Source organism: Mixophyes fleayi, chromosome 5 (assembly GCF_038048845.1).
Source record: "Mixophyes fleayi isolate aMixFle1 chromosome 5, aMixFle1.hap1, whole genome shotgun sequence".
NCBI classification, from domain to species: Eukaryota; Metazoa; Chordata; class Amphibia; order Anura; family Limnodynastidae; genus Mixophyes; species Mixophyes fleayi.
The window spans coordinates 217774495-217792144 of record NC_134406.1 but is presented as its reverse complement, the minus strand read 5'-3'; the positions used below and the strand labels follow the sequence as shown (position 1 = coordinate 217792144).

At 42.0% G+C, this 17650-nt stretch overlaps 1 protein-coding gene across 2 annotated transcripts in view; it reads right to left on the bottom strand.

The window, feature by feature from the left end:
* LOC142158986 (meprin A subunit beta-like) overlaps positions 1 to 16358 on the bottom strand; it is a 50231-nt gene extending 33873 nt beyond the window's left edge. For both annotated transcript variants that reach the window (XR_012692891.1, XM_075213469.1), the window contains exons 1-2: positions 16294 to 16358; positions 13123 to 13141 (exon numbers count right to left, since the gene is read on the bottom strand). Coding sequence is in view for 1 of the 2 variants with exons in the window: in XM_075213469.1 (XP_075069570.1) it covers positions 13123 to 13141; positions 16294 to 16344 (70 nt within the window). In the remaining variant the exon portion in view is untranslated. The remainder of the gene's footprint in view (positions 1 to 13122; positions 13142 to 16293) is intronic.
* Between the last annotated feature and the right edge of the window lie 1292 nt (positions 16359 to 17650).

Here is a 17650-nt window from a genome sequence, read left to right as displayed (position 1 = left end):
TATGTTTATATATTAAATGGGAATACTATTGATTTAACATCGGGGTTGGTTGGAATTTTCTAATTTTCATGTACCCATTTTTTTTTACCAAATAGGGCCCACAACATTCCAAGATCCAGACAAGCAGCAACTGAGCTAAAGACACCAGCAGCCACAGGTGGAGAAAGTGACAAAAACAGGTAGGAGAGAACAGGACAGTCTTCCAACTGTTCTGAATCTGGTCCGGCAGTCCTGAATTTGGGTGACTGTCTCGTGTAGTCAGAATTGGGTCCAACTACAGGAACAGTTGGAAGGTATGTCCTGCTTCACCCTGTACTGGTCGTGAAGGCAGAGCTGCGTGCACCTAACAGTAGTGCACACAGCATTGCCTGTGTGTTTGTCTAAAATGATAACCATGTTACATCATAGGGGCCCCCCTGCCTAAAGTGCCCCGGGCCCCCCAGAGCCTTAATCCAGCTCTGCTACCAGCCCCACCTTGGAAAGCTCAGGGCTCTTCCCAGCACCCCCAAGCTGTGAGTGCCAGGGTTATGGGGTAAAAAGTAGAGAAAGAAAACAGTTTTCCCATTAATTTCCATGGGGTTTCCAATGTGCACACAAAGATCTATTACTTCAATTTGACACCTGGTGGTAGAAAAAGGGCACTGAATAGAAAAACAGGTAGTTGAACGCTTTAGCAAACACACTTGACACCATGGGATGTAATTAAGTGCTACAGTGTGTTATATGAATAGCAAGTGCCCTATAACAGTAACTACCAGGGCCGGATTTACCGCTAGGCAACCTAGGCACCTGCCTAGGGCCTAGCGGCTCTCTGGGGGCCCAGATGGGGGGGACAATTGAGGAAAAAAAAATCGGCCCCTCCCCCCGCGAGGCTGCTTGATGTCTATGGCAGCTGTGCAGGAGCTTCCATCATTTCTGTTCCTGTAAAAAAAAAAAAGGTAAGAACAAGAAGGGTTGTGTGTGGCTGCGTGTAGCTGCAGGGCACAGGGGGGGCGGGGGGGGGGGCATGTGTGTGTGTGTAGCTGCAGGGCTCAGGGGGGGCATGTGTGTGTGTGAAGCTGCAGGGCACAGGGGTGCATGTGTGTGTGTGTGTGTGTGTATGTGTGAAGCTGCAGGGCACAAGGGTGCATGTGTGTGTGTGAAGCTGCAGGGCACAGGGGGGGCATGTGTGTGTGTGTGTGAAGCTGCAGGGCACAGGGGGGCATGTGTGTGAAGCTGCAGGGCACAGGGGGGGCATGTGTAGCTGCAGGGCACAGGGGGGGCATGTGTGTGTGTGAAGCTGCAGGGCACAGGGGGGGCATGTGTGTGTGTGTGAAGCTGCAGGGCACAGGGGTGCATGTGTGTGTGTGAAGCTGCTGGGCACAGGGGGGGCATGTGTGTGTGAAGCTGCAGGGCACAGGGGGGGCATGTGTGTGTGTGAAGCTGCTCTGGCACAGGGGGGGCATGTGTGTGTATGTGTGTGAAGCTGCAGGACACAGGGGGGGCATGTGTGTGTGAAGCTGCAGGGCACAGGGGGGGCATGTGTGTGTGTGAAGCTGCAGGGCACAGGGGGTGCATGTGTGTGTGAAGCTGCAGGGCACAGGGGGGGCATGTGTGTGTGAAGCTGCAGGGCACAGATGGGGGGCATGTGTGTGTGAAGCTGCAGGGCACGGGGGGGGGCATGTGTGATGGAAGCTGCTCTGGCACAGGGGAGGCATGTGTGATGGAAGCTGCTCTGGCACAGGGGGGGCATGTGTGATGGAAGCTGCTCTGGCACAGGGTCGGCATGTGTAATGGAAGCTGCTCTGGCACAGGGGGGGGCATATGTGATAGAAGCTGCAGGGCACAAAGGGGGCAAGTGTGTCTAAAGGTGCTGGGCAGAGGGGGGGCATGTGAGTTAGAAGTCTGTTCCCCACACGGCCCCTCCTCAGCCAACAATATCCTTACAACACTCACCAGATTTTCTTTGATATTCCCCATGACACGTGCTCATTATTTATTCCCTCACATGACCCGCTGCCTCAATCCTGACACCTCTCTTACCTCAAAATTAAAAGAGGCACCCTTTATATTAATATAATATGTGTGTGTGAGGGGCCAGTGTATTTATATTATGTGGGTGTATGAGGGGCTGTTTGTGGGAGGGAAATAGGTTTATTTTTTAAATGGGAACACTATTAATTTAATGTTGGAGCTGGTTGGAGGGAAATAGGTCTATTAAATGTGTATGCTATTAATTTAATGTTTTGGTTGGAGGGAGGTCTACTTATAAAATGTGGGTGCTATATTGATTTAACACTGGGGCTGGTTGGAGTTTACTAAATTTCGTGTACCCATTTTTTTTTCCAAATAGGGCCTCCAACATTCCAGGATCCAGACAAGCAGCAGCTGATCTAAAGACACCAGCAGTCACAAGCCGTGAAAGTAATGAGAACAGGTAGGAGAGAGCAGGGCAGTCTGCCAACTATCCAGAATCTGGTGGGATTTATATTATGAGGAGGTGTGACTTGTTTAAATGTTGCACTATGGGATTCATGCAGAAGACTGACATATTAACATGATTATTGCATTCCAGCGCTTTTTCATGTTTCTGTAGGTAGAGGGCTGCAGTCAGTAACTGTAGTGGCAGACGGTCTGTGACGTGGTAGTGATAGGAGACTGCTGTTTTTTTATTACTGGGCTTGCTAACCATGAACTGCAGTTTCTTGACATGTTAATTATGATTAATACCTAAGTTTAGTTAAAGATAAAGTACAATTTGTGTGAATTGAAAGGTAAGCAGTGGTGGAAGTGGGGTGTATATGGTAGTATGCCATACTGCTACTTCTCATACTGCCTTCATTGTAAAATAACAAAATTCCATTCACTTGATTACATTCTCATTACATTTTTCATACCGCCACTTTTAAATTTCCACTTCGACCACTAAGCTTAATATTCATCGTATGGAGCATATGACCAACATAATTCAAAATTCTGGTAGATCATTTGACAAAATATGGGGTCCATGGACATTATTTTTTAACTGCTGGGACCACAGTGTGATGCAGTGTAATGATAAAGGAGGGCACAGTGTGATGAGAGGGACAATAATGAGGGGCCGCATGGTGATGTAGGAGGAGCAGCGTGATGTGCGGTGGCACATAGCTTACCCTTCTACTTAACTATAGGAGTATATGCTATGCTAAAAAAAATATAATGCTATGGATTGTTTCAGGGAGGCGGGGGGTGTTGGGGGGCTGGGGGGAGCGTGGGGGAGCGTGGGGGGCTGCGTAGGGGGGCGGGGTCGGCCTGGGGGTCGGGGGGGCGTAGGGGGGGCTGGGGGCAATATCTTGCCTAGGGCACCATGAGGTCTAAATTCAGCTCTGGTAACTACATATGTAGTAACATGTGAGGCTATTTATAGGTAGAATAATTTTGGCTATATGCGCCTATTGGCTATGTGGTTGCTTGTGAGGCTATATGGAGGTATACTGGCTATGTATACAATTACAAGTGATTACAAATGAATCTTCTATGTCTTCAAAAACAACAGATTTGTCTCTCCTGTACCTGTGCTTTAACAGCCTAGTGACACAAAAGGTTAAAGTTTATGGCCCTTTAGATTAGGGATGTGCACCGGCCACTTTTGGTGTCTCGTACCCAATTTGGTACCTGGGCCACAATACCTCCTCCAACTTTCAAGTGTAGTGTTTATAATTTATAAAAACTACAGTAGTTATAGCACGTCAATAACTCTTGTTTTAGACGACCATGGTACAGAGCATTCATCATTGAGATCCCATCAAGTATGTGAAAGACAGACAGCGTCGAAGTGTTATTTGTTGACTTTGTTAACAAAAAACTGTCCCTATTGCAAATATTCGTGCAATGAAGAGTGACTTTTTCATTTAAAGGCTCAAGCTTTCAAGTGTAGTGTTTATAAGTTATAAACACTACAGTAGTTATAGCACGTCAATACCTCTTGTTTTAGACGACCATGGTACAGAGCATTCATCATTGAGATCCCATCAAGTATGTGAAAGACAGACAGGGTCGAAGTGTTATTTGTTGACTTTGTTAACAAAAAACTGTCCCTGTTGCAAATATTCGTGCAATGAAGAGTGACTTTTTCATTTAAAGGCTCAAGCTTTCAAGTGTAGTGTTTATAACTTATAAACACCACAGTAGTTCAAGCACGTTAATACCTCTTGTTTTAGACGACCATGGTACAGAGCATTCATCATTGAGATCCCATCAAATATGTGAAAGACAGACAGGGTCGAAGTGTTATTTGTTGACTTTGTTAACAAAAAACTGTCCCTGTTGCAAATATTCGTGCAATGAAGAGTGACTTTTTCATTTAAAGGCTCAAGCTTTCAAGTGTAGTGTTTATAACTTATAAACACCACAGTAGTTCAAGCACGTTAATACCTCTTGTTTTAGACGACCATGGTACAGAGCATTCATCATTGAGATCCCATCAAATATGTGAAAGACAGACAGGGTCGAAGTGTTATTTGTTGACTTTGTTAACAAAAAAACTGTCCCTGTTGCAAATATTCGTGCAATGAAGAGTGACTTTTTCATTTAAAGGCTCAAGCTTTCAAGTGTAGTGTTTATAACTTATAAACACTACAGTAGTTCTAGCACATCAATACCTCTTGTTTTTGATTATGACAGGGCATTTTACTTTTGGTTTAATTTGTTATAATCCTTACCCCTGCTTATTTGAGCTTTACATAAGCTACATATGGCCATACATTGGTTGTCCGGATTTGGATAAAAATAACTCCAGACCGAAGAGGTGCATTTTTTGGTCTTCTGACCAGGCATGACGATGGGCTTTTTCATCCCATGGACATCAGCTGTTTCCCCCCCTGGTGCCTCATTTACAATAACCACATCACCATCCTCATCATCAAGTTCCTCCACAGCGCCAGCTACATCAATAGCCTCCTCCCGGTGTGCAACATTGACACCTTGATTATCCAAATCTGGATCTACACTGTGGGTGATCCTTCCAACATATGCAGAGGGTGTGCTGCAAATGCTGGATGGAGTCACCTCTTCCCGTACAGTGATGGGAAGGTCAGGCCTCACAACCACCAACACCCTTGGACTCGCCTTGGGGATTTGTGATGTCATCTGTTTAGAAGGCAGAGTTCTTTGCTGTTTTGTTGTTGTTGCTGACAGCATAACTCTCTTAAATTTTTTGTAGGGGGGGAGGAGGAGGGCTTAGATCCTTGGGTGAAGCTGGACCACTAGTCATGAACACGGGCCAGGGCCTAAGCCGTTCCTTGCCACTACGTGTCGTAAATGGCATATTGCCAACTTTACGTTTCTCCTCAGATGATTTTAAGTTTCTCTTTTTGCTACTTTTTGAGAACTTGGGCTTTTTGGATTTTACATGCCCTGTACTAGGAGATTGGGCATCGGGCTTGCCAGACGACGTTGATGGCATTTCATCGTCTATGTCATGACTAGTGGCAGCAGCTTCAGCATTAGGAGGAAGTGGGACTTGATCTTTCCCTACTTTATCCTCCAAATTTTTGTTTTCCATTATATGTAGCACAAGAGAACGTACCCCTAAGCCACACACACTCGGCAAAGCCTTTAAAAATTATATGCGGCACAGGAGAGTACCACTTGTTATGTGCGTATTGTCGCTAACCAATAACGATTGTCGAACCTCGATTTGTGTTTCCAACGCATAAAGATTTATTTCGCAACAAGTAGAATAATATGCTCAAGCGAAGTAATAATAAATACAGCCGTTACTTATCGCAGGCGCTCTGGATCCAATGTGCAGTCATTCAATCCTGAAGTCTGGGGACAAGATGTCTGAACACTAGATGTGAAGCTGCTCCTTATATACACACAGAAATACAGTAATACAATGAAGGTTGTATAGCTTGCATCTATTGGTCCAGGTCTCAGGAAGGTCCAAGGGGTTGTCAATCATTGGCTAGTTCATCCTAAGGAATCCAAAGGAGGGGGTCACCTGTCCAGGGGGTATGCTCGGCTCTTCCCGCCAAGATTCCTTAGTCTTAAGTAGTTCATAATTCCCTATCATTCATAACTTGCGTATGCACTCTGCGATTCCCTCGCAGAGTGAACCAAACAGTAGGATATGTAAAGAGGTTTATTATGATACCACTCATGATATGATTCCTTCAGCCTGTTCCGTGTATCTCACTAATGTGCATGTAACTCTAATATAACATATAAGTACTACTATATTTCGACATAACTGACTATGTGTTGTAACTACCATTAATGTGTACTATTTTATAAGTATGCGTGTTTGTGCGAATGCATGGTAAAAGACCAATTACTGTTGCTGCCACGTGTAGTGGATGCGTACGCCCTTTCACGCCGTAGCGTGCCCTTGTATGTCGTAGCGTACCGTACGCATCTTTTCAGACAAAGACAACCAAGTTTGCTCGACTTTAATTGAAATTACTTTATCCAATTTGCTGACTTCGACACACTGGACTTATACTGCTGAATCAGTGAACTTTGTAATATAGCAGTACCACTGGACTTATACTGCTGAATCAGTGAACTTTGTAATATAGCAGTACCAATGGACTTATACTGCAGAATCAGTGAACTTTGTAATATAGCAGTACCACTGGACTTATACTGCTGAATCAGTGAACTCTGTAATATAGCAGTACCACTGGACTTATACTGCTGAATCAGTGAACTTTGTAATATAGCAGTACCAATGGACTTATACTGCAGAATCAGTGAACTTTATGATATAGCAGTACCACTGGACTTATACTGCTGAATCAGTGAACTTTGTAATATAGCAGTACCAATGTACTTATACTGCAGAATCAGTGAACTTTGTAATATAGCAGTACCACTGGACTTATACTGCAGAATCAGTGAACTTTGTAATATAGCAGTACCACTGGACTTATACTGCAGAATCAGTGAACTTTGTAATATTGCAGTACCAATGGACTTATACTGCAGGATTGTTTTTGGATATTTTTTTTTTTTTTTTTTAGAATTTTTTTTTTTTTTTATATAACTTTTTTTAAAATTTTTTATAACTTGGGAATAATGGGTAAATAACAATGCCCTTAGAAGGACAGAGCACAGGACACAGCACCACTGGACTGAACAGGACACAGCACAGGACCCAGCAGCACCACTGAACTCAGAAGGACAGAGCACAGGACACAGCACCACTGGACTGAGCAGAACACAGCACAGAACTGAACAGCACAGCACAGCACGAGATATAGCAGGACAGAGGACCACCTAACACAACCTCCCTCTACCCTGATCAATGCCCGAGTGAAGATGGCGGCGGCTAGCGGGGAATTTATAGCATACGAGTATCGCGAGATCCGCCAGCGGGATTATGACTCAGAGCCTCGGTTTCAGTTTTGCAATTGGCGGGAATACCCGGATCTGTCTCGGATCCGGCTCGGATCGGCAACGTTCGGGTCGGATCGGATTCCAGATATCCGAACCCGCTCATCTCTACTTTAGATAAATGGTCTGGTCATTTTAGTAATGATTAAAGCATATAATTGAGATGTGACCTTTTTACGTCATTATGTAGTCAAAGGTTACATTGAATTAGAATAACAAAAGAGCGCTTTAGTATAAGAATAAACAATTACTTCTGGGTGTGGTTAAATTTAGTCTTATGTACCCCTAAAGGGGCCTGACCATCTGTTAAAAAAATATTTTGATAGAAAAGTGCTGTTTCTACTCCCCACTATTATTGTGACTGTTGTAAGAGGAAGCTGTGCTTAAAGCAGAAGAATTCCTTACATAGAGATCATTGTAAGAACCATTATTGGAGTGCCACCTAATATATATAAATATATTTATGTCCAAACAACGTGTTCACTTAACTGTTTTGTTTTAACATAATAAATTGCTATTATGAAGTGTCACTCTGCCACTATCCAGTATAGTTCCCCTGTACATTATAAGTTATCCTATCATTTAGTCACTATTACTCTCACACCCATCTTACTCATTAGGGAATGATTTACTCTATGTTATATCAGTCACTTCCTGTATGCTGTCATATAAAAGGGTGTGTTTTTATAACCTGCCATCACCTGCTCTTTTCTCTTTTTTTTTTTTTTTTGTAGGATGTAAGGTTAATGTTTATCTCCAAAAAATGGAAAGGTGATTAGTGGGAAAAGTAATATAATGTAATTCCTAAGACCTGTCTACTAACACTGTTGAACCAATTCGTTAATTGCATTATTAATTTTTTCTCCCAAAAGTCTGTTTGGTCGAGCCTAATTAATGTCTTAAATAAATTATGAGAGCAAGGGGACAGTAAGAATGTCTGTATTACAGGTGTCACATTTATACATTTGAATGTGTCTATCATCATCATCAGCTATTTATATAACGCCACTAATTCTGCAGCGCTGTACAGAGAACTCATTCACATCAGTCCCTGCCCCGCTGGAGCTTACAGTCTAAATTCCCTAACACACACACACACACACACACACACACACACACACACACAAAGAGACTAGGGTCAATTGTGATAGCAGCCAATTACTACATTCATATATATATATATATAGGGTTTCCAAGAGAGGGAGGGCCCAGTGGTGGTGGATTATAATGGGACAGTTAGGGCCTATTCACCACCCTGTCATACTTTAATACTGGTTATAATGTAAAGCCCCCCCCCCCCCTCTAGGCTTGGGTGGTCAAGAATCAGCACAGTACAGGCTCCTAAAATGACTCTTATCAGCCCTGGATATATGTGAACAAAATCAATTGCATTCTCCAATCAAATGTGCCTGGTTATGCAAAAGGCATCCAATTGGCACCACTTTCCTTGCAACATGGTCAGGTCCAGTATGTCAAACTTGACTTGAAGTTTAATATTAGAGAAAGAATGACATTAAGCTTAGTCCTACTTGCAGGGGAAAGAAGGCTAAAGTCCCTGAGTGAAGACATGACAGTGTGGAAAAACTATCAAGCAAGTTAAATAGATTACATAAGATTTCATCATATTCACCGGAGAAAGAAGGATTTTATTAGTCTAAAAACAAAGTCTAAACTTGATCCCATTTTTGTGGAAACAAATGTCTTAGCTGGTTCTGACTGCTTGAGACCTATTGCAAAGGCAAACAGGAGGGGAGACATCTGGGGCCTGATTCATTAAAAAACATAAACAAAAAAAGAGAAAAAGAAAGTTTTGATGTTGGAGGCACTATAACTCATAGTTGCCAACTCCAGAGGGGGCGAGACTGGAGGGCGGGAGTGGGCGGGACGAGGCCAATCACGTCATTTTGCCCCCCCCCCCCCGCGAAAACGTAACTTGCGTCGCTGGGGGCGGGGCCAAAATGACGCGATTGGCCTCGTCCCCTCCCGCCCTCCATAATGGCGTGATTCACCGAGAATCGCGTCAAATGACGCGATTCTCTGTGAAATCCGGGATGCGGGAGAAATGCCCTTTCACCATCACCTCTGTGCTCATCACCATCACCAACTCTGTGCCAATCACCATCACCACCTCTGTGCCAATTACCACCTCTGTGCCCTTCACCATCACCACCTCTGTGCCCTTCACCATCACCACTTCTGTGCCAATCACCATCACTACCTCTGTGCCCTTCACCATCACCACCTCTGTGCCCTTCACCATCACCACTTCTGTGCCAATCACCATCACCACCTCTGTGCCTCTTCACCATCACCACCTCTGTGCCCATCACCACCTCTGTGCTCATCACCATCACCACTTCTGTGCCCCTTCACCATCACCACCTCTGTCCCTCCGTTGTTTTACTTACCTTTCTATTGCCTTTCTTCTCCGGCGCGCTGCTCCTCCTCGGTCAGTCCTAACAGATTAAAAAAAAGAGTCATGTGATCGCTCGTCGGGTCCCGGCAGCATCTCCTCCTCTCTCTATCACTGAGACACTGAGAGGAGAAGAGGCTGCCGGGACCCGACGAGCGATCACATGACTCTTTTTTTTAATCTGTTAGGACTGACCGAGGAGGCACCCGACCCCCCCCTTCCCCGATTCGCCCCGGGGGGGGGGGGGGGGGGGGTGCCGCGAGTCGGGGGAGGGGCCGGATTTTTTATTTTTTTATTTTAAATTGCTCCTGTCCCCCCCAGCTGTGCACCCGAGAGCCTCTAGGCCCTAGGCAGGTGCCTAGGTTGCCTAGCGGTAAATCCGGCCCTGGCTTTCTATATCCCTCATTCACCCTGAATGCTATTTTCGGAGCACAGCACCACAGCTAACCTCCTTCCTACAAGCTGTCTGTTCCAAAATAGCACTATATATATATATATATATATATATATATATATATATATATGTAAGAAAACAGGGATACTCTGCACTCTCCAAACACATAATTAATGCTATATCAAGTACTGTTCTATATTAAAAACAGGGAATGTTAGTTCCACATATTGCAATATATGTTTAAGCTGACCAACTCACGCCAAAGTATATATATATATATATATATATATATTGTGGGAATAGGGGCAGTTTTCACATACCAATAGAGGAAAGACTGCTGGTGGTTTCCCTGGGAATCTGCAGGCTGAAGATGCAGACAGGGTTAACTTTGTACACTTTCACACACACATGGCACAGGAATACAGGTGAAAGGTGGAGAACCTGGGCCTAATCAATTAAGGAATCAGCTAGTGTGATGCTTTGACAGGAAGCTTAAATAGCTGGGTTTGTGCTGTGGTTGGAAGATTGGTGCCAACAAGTGTCCAGTGAGGGAACTAACTATAATAGCCAGTGTTAGGGCTATGGGACTGTAAATATTTTGAATATGTTTGGTGTGATTGCTGAAGACACTGCAGAGGTTGTATTATCAATCCTGACAAGAAAATAAGCAGCAAAGTGGTTCAGAAAAAACTGTGTGAGGAGCAGTTTGTTTGGCATGCTTTTCACTATATATATATATATATATATATATATATATATATATATATATATATATATACAGGGCCATCTTAACAACATTATGGGCCCCCGGGCAAAGCAGTGCACCGGGGCCCATAGATATATAGATGTATACAGATACAGATATAGATATATAGAGATAGAGATAGATAGATGCACTTGCTCAGTGACCCTTGTAGTTTATTTTTGCAGGTTTTTTTCTTTTGCAGGATTATTTATTCTCATTAAGAGCCGTGCCTATGAGGCCCCCTTGCCCGTGGGGCCCCTGGGCAGCTGCCCATCGTGCCCAATGGAAAAGATGGCCCTGTATATATATGTGAAACAGATTTAAAATAAAGGGATTCAATTCTGAGTATAACTTACAGACCAGTGGTATATTCTGTGCTAAGGGAAATTGGCTTGAAGATGAACAGCTTATCAATGACTGATTTCCCAAAAGACTGACAGTTTGTCCCTTCACAACACAGGTTTTTAAGCAAAATCAAATGGGACGGCATTCACAGGGGCAGTGTGGATGCTAATGTGGGGGCGATAATGTCCTTTGGGTGTAACCTAGGGTTTGTTCAAGACTATTTCTAAATTTTGCCCTGTCTTAACTTTTCTCAGATATGTGTCCTGTAATATCAGTATAGATACTAAACTATGTATTGAACTTAAATGTAAGTACTGAAGTACTGATATGCACAACGATTTTAGAAACTAGTGTGTCTGAATACTAATTGGATACAGTTTCTTTATATATTTTAAAATTGTATGGATAGTTTTTAATAAAGTTTTTTTTAAAATAAAAACCATAGGATGAGAAGCCTTAAAAAGGCGCTCCTAATTAACAAATTATACTCTTTGAAAAATTCCTTGCGATCAAACACGTTACAGGAAGCACATTGCCTATTTTGCCTCATTTTAACACCATACAGGAACTCTGCGTTCTAGCATAACCGCGATCACAGACTGCTGGAGAAAGACGATGAAATTGGGCACCGAAAGACTACAAGCAAGTTCCTTGGAATGTGACAGAGTAAGATTTATAGTCAGATAGCCTAATAGGGAAAGTGGGCCTGCACACTATGGGCCTGATTCATCAAGGTACGTATCTAGCGATTTTGAGTGTATCATACGCGAAATCACTCTGTGCATGCCGCAAACCAGGACATACGCAAGTAAACACAGCACTGTCCTCTTAATCTTTGTTGGCAAAGGACACTTACTAAAGCCTAAGAATCCGTGAGTAAACGGGGCAGGGAAGGGGCGTTTTAACGTAGTCAGTGTACAGCCAAAATCAAGCTCTGGCCATTTCAAATTTACTTGTTTTTCTGCCATATTTCTTGCTTCAGCCACAGTGCAAGTCTAGGTCCTTGTCAGTAGTGATGACAGGTCCTTGTCAGTAGTGATGACAGGTCCTTGTCAGTAGTGATGACAGTCTAGTACACATACTATAACATATGTTTGCAATCACAAGCAATTGTAAAAATGTATTTTATGTACAGTAAACATGAATTACATCCTAATAAATGTATTTCATGGGCAAAAAAATAAATTAAATAAAAAACATTTCTTTTTAACTGTTTTATCATTAATATCTATATTAACAGTTGAAATTCATTTTTTATTTTTTTTTCTGTGTCTTTTATTGCAAATTTATAATCCACATAGGTATTGGATGTATCCTGCAGTGTCTTCTATAGTAGAACACAGCAGACCTAGACCTGAATTAAACAGCGCATATATCTAGAGACTGTGCCTTGATCATTTTGGGCGTCCGCAAATTCGAAATATGTGCATTTAAACCAAAAGCAGATGTGTTCAGTATGCATACCTTGATGAACCACCAACTATAAGTCTCACTGTTATAGTGTGCCCAGCCTGGCATAGCCAGGTGATGGTTGCCATTGTTATGAGAGGACCCCACACTCTTTGTGTCCCCTCTCATTAGCAGAGATAAGCCTAGTCTATAGCATTGGTGTAGCGTAATTATTTTAAGGCTGGGTACAGATTTTTAACCATTTAATATTTTATATACAATAAAAATACATGCTTCTTGCACAGTTAAAAAAAAGTATATTTTTGCAGGCCACAGTTGGATTTACACAAAACTCTAAATCAGGTTCTTAAATGTTCATTTGAACTGGCCATCTGGCTGTACTGTGTGTGTTGTGCATGTGTGTGTGTGTCTTCTTTTTTTAAGACAACCGTGATAAAAATACATTATAACACAACTTACCTATTTGATCACTGACAGGCTGAAAAACAAAGCAATAGAAAATTATTACAGGAACATTATACAGCTGGCTAGTGTGCTTATGTGTATTGGGGGTCCCCCATAAGAGACTAATGGGATATGTTCATGGCCAAACTGGACACAGGTCCAGCAGTTTGGAGTTCAGGTTGAATGTCCAGATCAGAGCTTTGAGTGATCGGAGTCGATATTTAAAGGAAAAGTTCTTTTTTTAGGGGGGAGCTTAAATGTGCAAAATAGAGCCAGAGAGCAGGTTGGCTCATGATACATAATCTGCCAATAACTGTATCTAGGATGTAGATTGGATGTAGGATGGGAGTTTTATATGCAAAATAGACTCTGGGTGATTTTATTTTTAGCATTTAACTGCAGGAATTTTACAAGAGCTTGGGAGGGTTGTGAAGCAAGCTATGTTCATTGTCTTGTAAAAAGAAGTGTCAGATGCCTGCTAGACTAAGGTGGCCATTTTCCAAAATCTAAGAGAGGTCTAAAGAGGCACAGCAATTAAATTGGACTCTAAAATTGTCAGAATCATTTACAAGAGTGCAGCAAAATGAGAAAGCTTCATAAGTTGTTCAATGTACTCAGCTGTACTGTGTAACCATAACCATGTATCAAAGAACCATTCACAACTGCTATGTCCCTGGATTCCTGGGCTGTTATTGGAATATTTAGATGCCATAAATTTACATGAGGTCATAATGGAGGATACACCGCAGGTGAGCTCTCAGACTCATCTTGGCCTTTCAGCATGCTTTTAATAATTTGTGCCTTCCAACCGCCTTCAGGGGAGACTAGACAGAGGATTATTGTGTTGAGAGATAGAAGGGAAGTTTTAAAGGAAGGAAAGCCTAAATTAGGAGTTGTTCCATAGTGATGGGCATGGAAATGTCGTTTTTGGGGCTATAGGTTTAAAAGCCAGGTTTCTAGGTAAGAGTCTCATTTATTTCAATCCTATTTACCATCCCAACCCCCCTCATTTTCTGACTTTTCTATGATTCAGGTGTGAATGGCTGAATTTCACCTTAAAGCCACAGGAAGGGAATCTGCTCAATTTTAGGGAAAGGACACAACAAGCATGGTCTATAGCCACAAAATGGGAATGAAAACTGACTGTGCACTTTGACTCTCGTACATCATGTGGAGATAAAATCAGGGTAAGATTTCAGGTTGTACAATGCCTACTCTTATCCTGCTAAGGTGCTGAGGGCATTTGGGCTCAGCTAGAGTCTGTTTTAGCAGACTGGTAAGCTCATGAGTCAGGCAAGACTCAGTTGGAATCTGTCTTTACAATATCCTATGAAGAGGTTTGTTGTTAAGCAGCTGCAGACAGATGGTTCTCAGCTGGAGTTAAGGAGAAGAAATACCACAATCAGGGAGGTCTCTTCCTATAGTCTGTTTAATTAGAGTCATTTCACATATTCATTTATCTTATTTTGCTATGAAAGTACAGATGATGATAACATGCAATAACTTTTTCATAGGTTTGAGGTGTCAGCCTCTTGGAAGCTCCTGTTGTTTGTAGGTGCTAGATCTAGGATAATTATTACTATTAATGGTACAAGAATAATGCATACTTGCCAACATTTTTTTTTTTTCTTCCGGGAGATGCCGGCTGGGACGTGGGCGTGCAGGGGGCGGGGCTGCGAAATTGCGTCATTTTGGCCCCGCCCCCGTGACGGAATGACGCAAATCGCGTCATTTTACAGTGGGGGCGGGGCTAAACGCCGCGATTCCGGGTGAATCGCGGCGTTTAAACTAAATTTTTCCCCCTTCCTATCAGGGAGATTGCCACACTCGTCCGGGAGACTCTCGCAAAATGCGGGAGTCTCCCGGACAATGCGGGAGAGTTGGCAAGTATGGAATAATGCAGTATGCTAGTATATAGTTCAATTGGCAATAGTATAGTGGATGACTTTAGTGGAGGGTTTTATACCCATAGAATAGTATAAGTAGCCTATCCTGTATCAATGTGACTCCTTCTCCTTATGTATATGTAACCCTGTTATATGGAAATGATATTTCTCAACAATGAGCAGCACAATGGACTGAGAGCAAGGAAAGCAATTAAAGTGTAGTAGCAGTAGTTTAATAAACAGCAAGTAATAATCATACATAATAGATCATCTGAAGTAGATCATAAACTAAACTTGCTGTCCCTTACAGATAAGGAAGGCTGAAGCCCTCAGTGATAAGCCTTGGCAAGAGAATGGCAATACGTTTAGAAGACCGATATTTCACTGAAGAGAACCTTTTGCTCAGTCTCAAAGTTTATTACTATTCCTTTGATACGAAGCCACTCAGTATAGTATTGCTGTTTGGACTAGATACTAACATATTACACTATTTTTGCAATATCTGTTGCATCATATATCATAATGTGTTATTATAATTGTCCCTTATTACATTTTTTTTCTTTTTAATCTTTGTAATATTACATTCTTTTCCTTTTAATTTCTTTGTCGTCTGTGTATATGTCTGTGCTTTCTCTGGGTTCATTTTCATTGGTCATGTATGATAAATATATATATATATATATATATATATATATATATATATATGTATATATATATCAGGGGCGCACGCAGGGGGGGTTTCTGGTTCTCCAGAAACCCTTCCCCTCCGTGAATGAACGGGCACTAAACATTGCCCCTACACTGCAGCACTGTACTATACAGCAGCCGCGGCGCTGTCACAGAAGCGTCCGCGGCGGTGCTGTATTGTACAACAATACAGCACTCCCGCGGACGCTTCTCTGACAGCGCCGCGGCTGCTGTATAGTACAGCATCGCCAAAATGAAGCTGCTGTGAATGCGCGGCCGCATGCTCAGCCTCTCTCTCTCTATATATATATATTTTTTTTGGGGGGGGGGAGGAAACCCCTCCTTAAAAATCCTGCCTTTGCCCCTGTATATATATATATGTGTTATATATATATATATATATATATATATATATATATATATATATATGTATATAAATGTATCATCATCAACATTTCATTTGGGAACAAACATTAATAAGACAATACTGGGTAATACATACAGACAGAGAGGTAAGAGAACCCTGCTCGCAAGCTTACAATCTATAGGAGATATATATATATATATATATATATATATATATATATATATATATATATTAGAATGCACTTACCAGGCCATGGGCGCGCTGGAAGAAAAGTAACAGCAGCAGGGGAAAAGCCATTGTCCTGTCTTGGTAATAATTGGAAGACAATGAACCGGATTGTCTTTTATACACAGCTTTGGACTTTGCCCATTGGGAAATTTATATATGTTTACTGTTCATAAAAAAGTAGTAGACTTGAAAGTAACTCATTGTGGTGAAGTGAATCACGATTACATCAAGGTTGGTAGAAGGAGTGGAAGATAGTGTAAAACTATTTAGTACTTGCAATGAAATATATGTGATATGGACAGGAGAAAGGAAGACATGCATATATATTAAGCAGTAGCTGTAATATTTATTATAAGGCGGCACAGTTCTGTAATATTTATTATAAGGCGGCACAGTTCTGTAATATTTATTGTAAGGCGGCACAGTTCTGTAATATTTATTATAAGGCGGCACAGTTCTGTAATATTTATTATAAGGCGGCACAGTTCTGTAATATTTATTATAAGGCGGCGTAGTTCTGTAATATTTATTATAAGGCGGCGCAGTTCTGTAATATTTATTGTAAGGCGGCACAGTTCTGTAATATTTATTGTAAGGCGGCACAGTTCTGTAATATTTATTGTAAGGCGGCACAGTTCTGTAATATTTATTATAAGGCGGCACAGTTCTGTAATATTTATTATAAGGCGGCACAGTTCTGTAATATTTATTGTAAGACGGCACAGTTCTGTAATATTTATTATAAGGCGGCACAGTTCTGTAATATTTATTGTAAGGCGGCACAGTTCTGTAATATTTATTGTAAGGCGGCACAGTTCTGTAATATTTATTTTAAGGCGGCACAGTTCTGTAATATTTATTATAAGGCGGCACAGTTCTGTAATATTTATTATAAGGGGACACATTTCTGTAATATTTATTGTAAGGCGGCACCGTCCTGGATTGTTTATTATAAGGCGGCACAGTTCTTAAATGTTTATTATAAGGCGGCACAGTTCTTAAATGTTTATTATAAGGAGGCACATTTCCGATATATATAACACTTGCAGTGACTGCTCTTGTTGGATCCCTCCTTCCTAGAGGAATGGGCTGTTGAGCAGCACAATGGGAGAGATTTTTTTAAAAAAATGTATTTTCTACACATAGCTAATGGTGCTTTTCCTTAAACCGCATGTGATTTATGGGTTTTGAAACCTACACACTTTGCCAGTGGTTTGAGTTTTCACTCTCCAAACTGCTGGATAGTATATCCTGCGTCTGGGAGGTGAAAAGTGGCAAAAAATGAAACATTAGTAAATCTCCCCCAGGTTTCCCTTGTAGAAACTAGAGATGCTCAGGCTAGGTTCCCCGAGAACCGAACACACCCGAACTTAGC